General features: G+C 38.8%; 3 protein-coding genes across 4 annotated transcripts; 2 read left to right on the top strand and 1 right to left on the bottom strand.

Moving 5' to 3' along the window:
* Positions 1–1,156: 1,156 nt before the first annotated feature.
* On the top strand, positions 1,157–4,699 carry dnaja (DnaJ heat shock protein family (Hsp40) member A). Its single transcript, XM_039809542.1, has 8 exons — positions 1,157–1,317; positions 1,700–1,842; positions 2,766–2,940; positions 3,024–3,128; positions 3,218–3,445; positions 3,556–3,786; positions 3,891–3,991; positions 4,107–4,699. Exons 2-8 carry the CDS (start codon positions 1,711–1,713, stop codon positions 4,320–4,322), a joined length of 1,188 nt encoding a protein of 395 aa, XP_039665476.1. The 5' UTR covers positions 1,157–1,317; positions 1,700–1,710; the 3' UTR covers positions 4,323–4,699.
* rps27l (ribosomal protein S27 like) lies at positions 4,700–8,109 on the bottom strand. Of its 2 annotated transcripts, none has more exons than XM_039809546.1 (5): positions 7,984–8,109; positions 7,561–7,606; positions 6,769–6,877; positions 6,448–6,558; positions 4,700–4,947 (listed from the first exon to the last, which is right to left on the bottom strand). In XM_039809546.1, exons 2-5 carry the CDS (start codon positions 7,564–7,566, stop codon positions 4,919–4,921), a joined length of 255 nt encoding a protein of 84 aa, XP_039665480.1. In that variant the 5' UTR covers positions 7,567–7,606; positions 7,984–8,109; the 3' UTR covers positions 4,700–4,918. The 2 variants fall into 2 exon arrangements, with proteins under 2 accessions (XP_039665480.1, XP_039665479.1); XM_039809545.1 differs by having other exon boundaries at positions 7,561–7,681; positions 7,984–8,108.
* Positions 8,110–8,374: 265 nt separating this feature from the next.
* LOC120564505 (ras-related protein Rab-8B-like) lies at positions 8,375–11,220 on the top strand. Its single transcript, XM_039809544.1, has 8 exons — positions 8,375–8,682; positions 9,260–9,320; positions 9,405–9,465; positions 9,539–9,616; positions 9,752–9,841; positions 9,964–10,029; positions 10,123–10,173; positions 10,771–11,220. Exons 1-8 carry the CDS (start codon positions 8,559–8,561, stop codon positions 10,861–10,863), a joined length of 624 nt encoding a protein of 207 aa, XP_039665478.1. The 5' UTR covers positions 8,375–8,558; the 3' UTR covers positions 10,864–11,220.
* Positions 11,221–11,602: the final 382 nt, after the last annotated feature.

The following is an 11,602-nucleotide window of genomic DNA, read 5'->3' as shown; positions in this document are numbered from 1 at the left end:
TCGTGTTGTACTTCCTGTCACTTGACTGTTTTGATTTGCATGTCGTCCTGATGTGTCGTTCTCCCAATAGACCCTTTTCACGATGACGTCATCTAACTTCCGCCTTTCCGCGTAGCAGTTTAACTTCACTTCCGTTTTACCCCCGTAACCTGAGACTTCTCACCGAAATACAACTGTTGATCACTAACTAGCTAGCTAGCTACTTGAAGAAATTCCAAAGTACATTTAAGTTAAATTAGTAAAGTTAAAGGTGCTCTAGGTGATGTGACGTGTTTTTTAGGCTACAACATTTTTGGGCTGTCTACAGAGACCACGTTTTTTTACAGTGTGTTCAGGGGACAGTCAGCCAGCGGATAGTGAGGAGATGTTTGCTGTATGTGACGAAAAATGTTGTAGCCTAAAAAACGCGTCACATCACTTAGAGCACCTTTAAGAGTAATAATGTTTACATATATGCAATAGTTTGTAACTTGCTAACGTTATTGTTAATTCACAATTGTAAACTGCCTTAGGAAAGTAGGCTAACTTAGCTAGCAGCAACTTTAATGTTTTTGTTAAAATCAGTTTTAGAGTTCCTAAACATAGACAGTGCGCATGTGACATAATTTTGGCACAAATGGAACCCTATATTTTTTGCATAGTAAGTATTTTTTAGGCTACATTTTACACATGAATACTCTACACACAGTCCTCCGCAAATAACCCCTCATTTGTTTTCCAATTCAAGGGTATATTAGTGTATGCATTAGAGTAGGGTGTGCACACAAATATAATTTATCATATTTTTAATGCGGGACGATCTCGTTGAGATGCATCAGTTTGCTGCTAGTATACCTACTTTTGTATGAACCTTGTTGAGTTAAATTTTGAATGAAGCACTTTTACTTGTAACAGAGTATTTCTGCACTGTTAAGTAACATATCTGAGTAGCCTAACGTTACCACCATAGCTTGGTGCTTTTATCAACACTAATGTTACACCAAACCAAGATAATATAGACTTTCAAGATGAAGACATAGCCTAACCATGACTGTATCCCTCTCTCTCCCTCTCCCCCAGTTACTCCCCCCAGTTCCTCCCTCTCTCTCTCTCTCTCTCTCTCTCTCTCTCTCCTCCCCTCTATTTCCCCCTCCCCCTCCCTTCCTCTCCCAGGTCTTTTCTAGACTCTGCAGTCTAACGACACATCCGGCCACTCTTCTCAAAGCTCTCCAGAAAGTTCTGCACTGTGGAGCCGAGCGGCTATAAGAACCAGCCATCTTCCTTCACCACCCTCAGTGTAATTCGAGCGAAAGCTAGTACAGTAATATCATCTGACAAGTAAGTACATTACACTGCATTTTGAAATACTAACGTCATTTAGCTATACGGCTAATTAATGCTAACTGTTTCATTCAATCTTAACCTAATATAAGCTACTAACGTTAGCTATATGGTTGCAGGGAATTGACATTTAACTTCACGTGCTGCCCATGATAACGTTTCCTCACGTTATCCGTTTAACATGTATTCTAGCCATCCGTTACCTTTATTCTTTAACGTATTTGCACAGGCTTGCGCTCTGGCCGATGTGAACTTTGTTATTGGGTAATACCGTTGTTCGCTAACGTTAATTCTTTGACATGTGGCTTAACGTTACTGTTACTACGCCGACGAAAGCATTGGGTCTATGCTAATGTGTTTCTGCTTTATTTTGTTTTAGGTTTTGTCACCATGGTTCACGAAACCGGCTATTACGATCTGTTGGGTGTCAGCCCCAAAGCCTCACAGGAGGAACTCAAAAAAGCCTACAGAAAACTCGCATTGAAATATCACCCCGACAAAAACCCGAATGAAGGAGAGAAGGTAAGTTAGCGTTAGTTACATAACGTTATAGCTAGCTAGAGACCTTTAGGGTGTCCCTGCAGCCGTTTATGGACTGTTGTTCCCTTTCTAATTATAAACTGCACGCCTTGTTGGATTGACCCCCGGAAGTTTCTGGAATGATCTCGCAGCTCCTCTGTTTAGGATCATTATATATGTCAACGTTTAGGATTAGGGTAGCTAATACAGGAATATCAGCCCTCAACCAATCAGACTTTATTTGTATAAAACATTTCATTCATATAAAATATAACACTAAGTGCACCACAGAATCCACCCAAAGCGATAAATGGCTTTGTAATTTATAAAACACCCAATAATAACAGCATTTTCTAAAAAAGAAAAAAAAGGTGAGGAAACACCAGAGGCAGGATTAGAAAGAGATTTAAAAACTCCAACTTGGTATATACCTACATACACCAAGAAGTAAAATGGGCTAAACTGCATATATACATAGACAGATAATGCAAGATAAATAAAGCTCAATTTAATAATAATAATAATAATAATAATAAAATAAAGTATTGACCCTCCTGACACTGACTTGAATTGCTCATGTTACAATGCCAAAGGCTGTGGAATTAATGTTTAAAACATAATTAATGAAGACATCCTTCACTGTCCTTGTAGACTATATATCTTAACAGTCCAGAGTTCATTAGGTTGATGAGTTTGGGAAGAACTTGGTCTGACGCATTACAAGGGCTAACCACCTGCAAATTCAGTGTCATTATCATAGAATATGCTGAACATGTACACCAAGTATTCTTTATATAACCTTTAGTTCAGGAAACATGAAACTAATATCAGCTATTGCCACTTACTACAAAAGAACAGTGGGGTGATTAATTATTTGTGAAAGCTTTAAATGCAGTGTTCTAAAAAACCAGTTTTTATTGCCACAGTTCAAGCTTATATCTCAAGCATATGAGGTGCTGTCAAATCCAGAGAAGAGAGACTTGTATGACCAAGGAGGAGAACAGGCAATCAAAGAGGGAGGCATGAGTGGAGGAACTTCCCCAATGGACATGTTCAACATGTTCTTTGGAGGTGGAGGAAGGATGCAGAGAGAGAGAAGAGGTAAGATTTATACAAGTAATCTAGCTGCAGGCTGTTTCTATATTCAAATACCCACAACTTACATACATGTGCTTTTCCTGTAGGGAAGAATGTTGTCCACCAGCTTAGTGTTACACTGGAGGAGATGTACAAAGGCAGCACCAGGAAGCTTGGTCTTCAAAAGAGTGTAATTTGTGAAAAATGTGAAGGTACGTAGTGTTGTATCTTTTTTTAATACCATATATAATTATAATTGTTACAAAGTTCAGTAAATTACATTATCCTGTTTTTGATACAGGCTATGGTGGTAAGAAAGGTGCCTTGGAAAAGTGTTCGACCTGCAAAGGACGAGGTGTACAAGTCAAGGTGCAACAGATTGGGCCAGGCATGATTCAGCAGATCCAAAGCATGTGTGCTGACTGCCAGGGACAGGGTGAGAAATTTAACGCTAAGGACCGCTGCAAGAACTGCAATGGACGCAAAGTAGAACGCAAGAAGAAAATTCTTGAAGTTCACATTGACAAAGGTATGTTATTTCACCATCTGAGATACTCATTTAAAAAAAAGGAAAAACAAATATAGTTAGTGTAAATGTGTTTTTTTGCTAACTAAACTGAAGATAAATGTGTTTTGTAGGTATGAGAGATGGTCAGAAAATTACATTCAATGGAGAAGGCGACCAGGAACCTGGACTGGAGCCTGGGGATGTAATCATTGTTCTGGATCAGAAGGAGCACCCAGTGTTCCAAAGAAAAGACGATGATTTGACAATGAAGATGAACATCAAACTTGCTGAGGCTCTGTGCGGTTTTAAGAAGACCATTCAAACACTAGACGATAGAATGCTCATTATCAGCTCGCAGCCAGGTAATTGACTGAGATCAGCTGGTCCCTAGTGCTGCCTTGTGTGGTAGACTATTTGTAATTAAGATTTCATGATGTTTTTTTTTGTTGTTTTTTTAAATCAACAGGTCAAGTAATCAAGCACAGTGACATCAGATGTGTTCAAAGTGAGGGCATGCCAATTTACAGGGATCCTTATGAAAAAGGACAGCTTATCATTAGTTTCCAGGTAAGGTACCCTGAACATAAAACATTTCACTAGTGTGACAGAACTTTGGACTGGAATCAGATGCTCATGTTGTAGAGAAAACATTAATTGAAGGTAATTCTAATGCATCCCACAGGTGGAATTTCCAGAGAAACACTGGCTTCCAGAGCATCTCATGTTCCAGCTGGAAAGACTGCTTCCTCCCAGGGAGGATGTGATGATTACTGATGACATGGAGGAGGTGCAACTCTGTGAGGTGGATGTGCAGACACAACAGAGAAACACCAGTAGGGAAGCTTATGAGGAAGATGAAGAGGGTCCCAGAAGCGGAGTGCAATGTCAGACACAGTGATCGTAATCTATGATAAAACATTGTAGAGCATGTGGTTTTTGTCGTTTTAAAAAAAAAAAGTTTTGTGTGAAGATGCCTTTAACTGTTTTTCATAAAGTAATGTTATACAAATAAGTTACATTAGGTTTAAAACCGTTGCCAAAGCCATTTTTTGTGCAACTTTCCTGTGACACAAATATGCAAGTGGAGTACTCATTTCATGTTTCATTTGTGCTCCACAAGTTATCAAAACTGTATTTTGGTGTCACTGTCTCTCTATTATGTTTTTCTTTTTTTCTCCTAAAGCTGAAAAGACTACTTGTATGCTTTCTGTGAAGGTAATTTCAGTCATGACAAACTTTTGGTTATTTCTCAATAAAAGTCCCAGAATGCTTAAACTTTTATAACAGTTTCTTTATTGACTTAGAGATTTTACTTTTATCTTGCATATTAAAATTTTTGCTAGTTTATAAATTTATCATAAAAGTTGGACATCTGTACAGTGACAGAACCTGCCATTAGTGAATGCACAGCTATATTGTAATCAATGGAAAAAAATAAGGGATTTTACAACAGCATGGCTTAATTACAGACATGATTACTAGTGTGCAGTCCCTTTAGTGCTGCTTCCTCCGGAAAGAGCAACCTGTAAAAAAAAAAAATACATGAAAATGGGTTAGACGGCCTTCTAACAACTTATGCCTAACATACACTAGAAGACTTTGAAACGCCTTCTCTGTAGTGATGTTACCCGTGAACCCCCTGCTTCAAGGCATGTATTGAAAACATGAACCAATTTGGAATGAAGCTTTGTATCGGCGCTTGATTCATTTTGGGATAACGTGACCAGTGACGTCCGAAGCGTCGTTTCACACACACCCACGTGACCGCTTCGAAGTTGAATTCAAGAGCTGCGCGACATTAGGCGCGCCTTAGTGGGTTGTTGCAGTAGGAGAGTCAACAGAGTCAGGAGAGTTACTGAATAGAGCGATTATTATAGTGAATATTATAGCGAGTAGAAAGTTCATAGCAAGTAGCCTAGTTTATAGTGAGTTTATGACAAGTAGCGTAAATTTATAGTGATTAGAGTTTATAGCGCCTTCTGCACTGCCTATCTCGAGACAATGTTGGTCTAGGCTACGTACTCAATATAATCACAGAAATGTGTGTGCAATGTGTTCTTCATTCATTTCCCTCCCAAATTGATGCATTTGTTTACAAACAAGACAGTTCACAACCAAAATCCTAACTTTGTTCTTTTTTTTGTGGAGAAGGCAATTACATTTTTATTTATGCAAGTTATTTATGTCATTATTTATTTATCCATGAATTCATACTCAAAATGTATTCATCTTCGACTCAAAGACATTCATGGCTAATAACTGAAACAGTTTGTGACACAATGTTATCCTTAACTTCACCACCAGATGTCTTCATAGAGTTCTGAAGCTTCGAGTATTGAACCTTTTTTTGATTCAATTGGATTATAAGCTTCATTGGTTCAGAAAGCTTCAGTTCGCCATTACTACTTCTCTGACACCATCTAACCTTTGTGTAAAGACTGGGGGTCTTGCAAGACAACTAGATTTGTTTTGAAAACTTTAACCAAGCTAGCATTAGCTGGTAACTTAAGGGAAAGTTTGCCGATTCTGTTCTGCTGTACGTGCAGATGAATGGCTGCAGTACCCGGAGGTCCGCGTTGGATGACACGCTTCAGAAGGGTTGAAAATCTGCAACTTTACCTCTTTAGCATTTAGCTCAGCGCGGCGCCATAGCAACAATGAACATTTGCCCGCTTCCTGTTTGGTGCTGAAGGGAGCACACCCATTGGTTGTTGACAATTTTCACATGATTTAACTTCACTACCAAGACTTCGACTTAGATGATATCAAACACATTTGATTTTGGGAAAAAGACTGAATCTGACTGAGTTTTATGACCACCTTACACCAAATGATTGAGAAGACAGGAGCGCCCCCCAAGCCCAGCAAGACTCATGATTTCATTCCGATACTGGGAATTTGGCAACGACAGTGGAATCGCTTGAAAAGTCTTTTGGTGTAAGTTCGGCATTATATGTACAGCTAAAGGTAGTGATCTTTAGCACACTCTTTACTAGCATTATTTAAGTTTGTGGATGTTTTACCCTCTGTCAGTCTGGCCTTTCCCCCTTTTGACTGGCACAACACAGTTGAGCATCCCACACAGAGTACCACAGTCTGGGCATGGCTGAACACTGTGGTGATCTTGTAGCAGCCTGCAAAGAAACAGATTTAAACAAATAATAGGTCCAATTGTTATAAATTAAATATGAAGTTTTCATGAATGCATTGTCTGTATGTAATGTGATGCAAAATATTGCTAAACTACTGGAAAAAACAAAAAAAACATGACTGGAGTACTCAGTCTATGTATGACAAACAACCACATAGCCTAAAAACACTGCATCTGTTAGATATAACATTACCTGGGCACTTTACGTCCATAAAGTAGGAGTTAGGACTCTGAACAAGTCTTTTCTTTTTATGTTGTCTTCTCTCATGTTCAATAGTAGGGTGGAGGAGGTCTCTGGCCAGCTAAAGTGAAAAATACAAAACACAGTTGACATTTACGTTAGTGCAAAAGCGATCAAGCATGCGGTAAAGTACCTTATCTTACCGTTACTTATTAATGTTTTAATAACGTTACAACACTACTCCTGTGATAAACAAGGTAAGTCATGTTTTGATTTTAAATCTACGAACATCACGGCTAATTAGTCCAGATGTTAAGTTCGCAAGCTAACATTTTAGCAATACCATGGACGTTGGGAAAAACACTGAACATAAAAAAGTAAAGTTACGCTGTAGTTTATTTATGCTATAAAAGTAACGTTAATGCTAGTTAAAATGTGATAGTATTCTCCATTTTGATGAGACGGGCCTTGTTTAAAAGAAAGTAACGCTAAAAAGGTACAAACTGTTATTCTCGGCCCGAAATTACTCTGCAAAAGGCTATTTCGCTCACACATTTAATACCATGACACAGTTGCGTTTCAGCAAGTAGTCGCCGCCCATGTCAGACCGCTAACGCTATGTAAGCTAACTTTCACGCCATGTGCTGATGCTGCTATCGTTAGCCTACATATCAACAACACAACTTCGAGGTTTCAGACCGCAAATACAACTGATGTGGTAACTCGACAATAAGCACTGACAGTTGACAACACTGTGTATTAACTCAAACAAAAGAAATGACCACAAAAAACACTATTACTTACAGGCATTTTCAACGTGCTAGGCTCGCTTTCCTGGGCATACGCGGGGCTGGTTGGACAGAACAGAAACAGGAGCTGTGCAGTACTGCAGTTACAAGTACAGTGGTTGCCAGACATGCCATCACTGAATATTGTGAGAATGGCATTCAATGAAGTTTAGTAAAAAAAATAAAATTAAAATAAGTTAGTCTTAGGCCAAGGAAATTTAGATAGTCTTGGTGAGCAACCAATAGCAACATTGATTATAAATTATCTATTTTTTTTTTCATTTTCTTAACTAATAAAGAAATCAGGCAGCTGCATCCCATGTAAATAGCTGTGTTTGTTACAGTTCATAAAAAATCTGATATGTGTTAATGTATAATATTTTTCAAATCCTCATAATAAATATCATATATGACTTAGGATATCTGTTAAGATAGTCACCTCACAGACAGCGCTTTGGAGATATGCGAGACTACAAATTAAATGTATCAAAAAGCAGAAAACATAATGGACGTATTCGACCAACTGCTATGTTTGTATTTCGTCCTTTTATAAGAGCCAGTGAATGTTTAAAAGAGAAGGAAAGAAAAGACATCAAGTCCTGGCTACACATTTTCTTTCCCTACATGGTTTTATTATAATGGCGAAGGCATGACCCGCCCTACTCTGCCTCTGATTGGCTGGTACTCGTTTCTCTCGTTGATTGGATTGGTTGGGTTTAGGCACGAGGAGTGAGATTGGTTAGGTAAGCCAATCAGAGGCAGAGTAAGGCAGAATAGGGCGGGCCATTGCCTTCGCCATCCTTTGCGTCAATGCGCCATCCTAGGAAACCGTAGGAAACGTAGCCCTTAAACTCAAGAGTTAAACTACGTAGACCATAATGCAAAGTAGAAAATGACATCACTCATCTCGACATCGGTCTGCTGCCAGTCTGACAGCTGAGGATTTCCAGACGTGGGATACCGGCTCAGTACGGCCTTCTATTATCGAAACGTTGGAGTCTACATTGTGTTTAAATGGCGAAAACGTACGATTATCTTTTTAAACTGTTGCTCATCGGTGACAGCGGAGTCGGCAAGACATGTCTGCTGTTCAGATTCAGCGAGGATTCCTTCAATACCACCTTCATATCTACAATAGGTGAGTTACCCTGCAGCCGCCCCTAAAGATAAATCTGACATATTGCATACCCATATCAACAGAATACTATGTTTTACTGCATTGCACTCTAGGTGATCAATATAATCGGAATAATACCTATTTTCTAATATTATACAGACAAACATTGTTTAAAGGGACAGGAGCTGCATGAGCAAGACAATGGAACTGAGAGACACATTATAATGATCTCCTGTCCTTGGTGGCTCATAGGCGTCAGTGAGGTTAACTATTGAGATACAAACTATAGTAAAGATGTTTGACCTTTGGAAACCTATAGAAATGTGAAGCCTATTTTGTTCCATTCAGTTCCAGTTTTTATATTGTTTAATCTTCCATAAAGCTTTCCAATATTCTGCAGCAGCTAGTTGTGCTGTGACATTGAATGATTTCATCCTACAACTTGACATAGGATTAACAGTCTATGAAAAAGATACTTTCCTTCACAAAGGGCTTATTGCAATAGTGCATCTTAGGCATGAGAAAAATGTTTGTAACTAGTCAATGTAGTAAGCATCAGCCTATACCGCTATGCCTGTGTTTGTTTATTCAAATGCAGGCATAGACTTCAAAATCAGAACAATCGAGCTGGATGGAAAGAGAGTCAAACTTCAAATTTGGTAAGTGCAATTTGAGTAGGCTTTTTCTATTTAAAAATAAATGTGAGTGTGACACAAATCTGTGCATTGATTTGGTGCTTTTAGGGATACTGCAGGGCAGGAGAGGTTTCGCACCATCACTACAGCTTACTACAGAGGAGCAATGGTAAGTCTGCACTTCTCGAGGCCTCTGGTGATTCCTACCCCTACTGGATCTGAGATATTGTCTTTCTTTCCAGGGCATTATGTTGGTCTATGACATCTGCAATGAGAAGTCCTTTGAAAACATAAAAAACTGGATTAGAAATATTGAAGAGGTGAGCTAAGAATTGATTAGTAGTTTAACTTTTTTTTTGCATAACTGAATTTATATTTGGTAGAAATTGCTGTCTGATATTATGTATCGCAACATACAAACAACTTTGCATAAGGAGTGTTTTAACTTCTCCCAGCATGCCTCGTCTGATGTAGAGAAGATGATCCTGGGTAACAAATGTGACATGGCTGACAGGAGACAAGTGTCCAAAGACAGAGGTGAAAAAGTGAGTCTCTGCACCCAGTCATTACTAACAAGCCTTTGTTTGAGCCCTTTGTCTCAAACAAACTGAAATTCTCTGCACTTTTGAGTGACACTAAGATTGTATTTTTATCTTACTTACTGTAGCTGGCTATTGATTATGGAGTTAAGTTCTTGGAAACCAGTGCAAAGTCTAGCCTAAATGTAGAAGAGGTAAGCAGATTTTTTTTTTAACCCTGAAAGTATGATGTCACATTGCCAATAAATAGGTACATTTAACATGTTTTGTTTGTTTTGTCATTCTAGGCTTTTTATAACATGGGAAGGGACATATTACACAATCTGAGCTCAAAGACAGTAAGTGATTAATAGATTCTTATAATGGATGCCAAGGGTGTCATTTCCACTGGGGTTGGGGGGATGTCCAAAAGTGACTTTTGTCATCGTCCCCCCCCCCCACACCCCCACACACACACACACACTTTTTCAGTTTCAAATTGATTTACTATAAAGTCTTCTTACTGTCCAGTCGCCTTTATTTTTTTTAGATAAGAGGAGCTGATACAAATGTTGATATGCTCATCTAGATTGTTTTCAATTATTCCTTCACTCACAGCAATTAAGCTTTGCAAGCAGTAGCGAGTGCTTGAATTTGGCCTATCAGGCTACAAAGAGGCCACTGCCCTCTCCTCTGAGAGGTGGATGTTTGTACCTGGACTGTGCTTGTTGTTGTTTGTTCCCCAAATGTTTTAATTGACATTAGTTTGTCAATAGTACTGCACATACAGTAGAATTTCTATAATTTGGACAGCCTGATAACCAGTTTCATAATAATGTTTATTTGCTAGATTAATATGAATATAAATGCAGGAACTAAACCTACGCCCTTGACAGGGCTTGTAAAGCACTACTTTGTTTATAACATTTCTCTACTATCATATCTTTCCTTGCTAGACTGACAACAGTGCCGGAGGATCAGGCAAACCAGTCAAGATCACCGAGAAAAAGTCAAAGAGGATAAAATTCTTCAAGTGTTCGCTCCTCTAGGTTGCTCAGCTCTAGTGTTCACGACTCTAGCATGACTTTGCTGTTTTGGCGGGCTTCTGCCTCCCGGGCATCCTCGCAGCAGCGGCAGCAGTGGTAATATTTAGAGGGCCTTAATGCTAGCTGAAGCTCACGGGTTCAAAAGTGGTTGAGATGTCATCCTGATCTGCTGACCAGAAGGGGATCAATGAGGAATGACGCCTGATACTGTATATCCGCTCATGCAAAAGACTTGTGCGTGATCATCAGCATTGGTTTGTAGCTGGCCTTGCCCTGGTCTGCTCACAGGTGATTCTGTTGGCATTTGTAATACCTCTGTTGGATCTTATGAAAATAGACTTTATTAAATATAGTAAAGTTCTGGATAGTTGTCTTATAAATGGGGGGGGAGGGGGGGACATTTAGATTCTTTCATAAATTGTAGCATTATTTTATACACACTACATATTGTCATATTTACTATGATGATGCTGTCAGATAGACATATCAAGTCTCAGCATTGATTGTATTTGTCTGTGTAAATTCATGTACTGTATACTAATATGCCTATAATCTCCTGTTGCACTGGCAGCATTTCTATTTGTTCATGTGTGCCTCGAAGGAGTCACAGTATTGTGATAGAAAAGAGAAAAATATGTATAAATATAACCTACTGTCTTTTTTAAGAAACTTAATTTATACAGGTTTCTGTGTCAAAATGAAACTGTGAAAGGTTGTTTCTTGGGAGCTGTACCTAATTACA

Source organism: Perca fluviatilis, chromosome 8, assembly GCF_010015445.1.
Source record: "Perca fluviatilis chromosome 8, GENO_Pfluv_1.0, whole genome shotgun sequence".
Classification (NCBI taxonomy): domain Eukaryota; kingdom Metazoa; phylum Chordata; class Actinopteri; order Perciformes; family Percidae; genus Perca; species Perca fluviatilis.
Note: the sequence above shows the minus strand (reverse complement) of the source record. Positions and strands in the feature narration are given on the sequence as shown.

Coding starts and splice junctions, on each gene's coding strand:
- dnaja (XM_039809542.1), top strand. CDS start 1,711: ATGGTTCACGAAACCGGCTATTACGATCTGTTGGGTGTCAGCCCCAAA. Junction 1,843..2,765: donor ACCCGAATGAAGGAGAGAAG/GTAAGTTAGCGT, acceptor TTATTGCCACAG/TTCAAGCTTATATCTCAAGC. Junction 2,941..3,023: donor GATGCAGAGAGAGAGAAGAG/GTAAGATTTATA, acceptor CTTTTCCTGTAG/GGAAGAATGTTGTCCACCAG.
- rps27l (XM_039809545.1), bottom strand. CDS start 7,674: ATGTCTGGCAACCACTGTACTTGTAACTGCAGTACTGCACAGCTCCTG. Junction 6,559..6,768: donor TATGGACGTAAAGTGCCCAG/GTAATGTTATAT, acceptor GTTTCTTTGCAG/GCTGCTACAAGATCACCACA. Junction 4,948..6,447: donor AAAGGCCAGACTGACAGAGG/GTAAAACATCCA, acceptor TTTTTTTTACAG/GTTGCTCTTTCCGGAGGAAG.
- LOC120564505 (XM_039809544.1), top strand. CDS start 8,559: ATGGCGAAAACGTACGATTATCTTTTTAAACTGTTGCTCATCGGTGAC. Junction 9,466..9,538: donor CTTACTACAGAGGAGCAATG/GTAAGTCTGCAC, acceptor CTTTCTTTCCAG/GGCATTATGTTGGTCTATGA. Junction 9,617..9,751: donor GGATTAGAAATATTGAAGAG/GTGAGCTAAGAA, acceptor AACTTCTCCCAG/CATGCCTCGTCTGATGTAGA.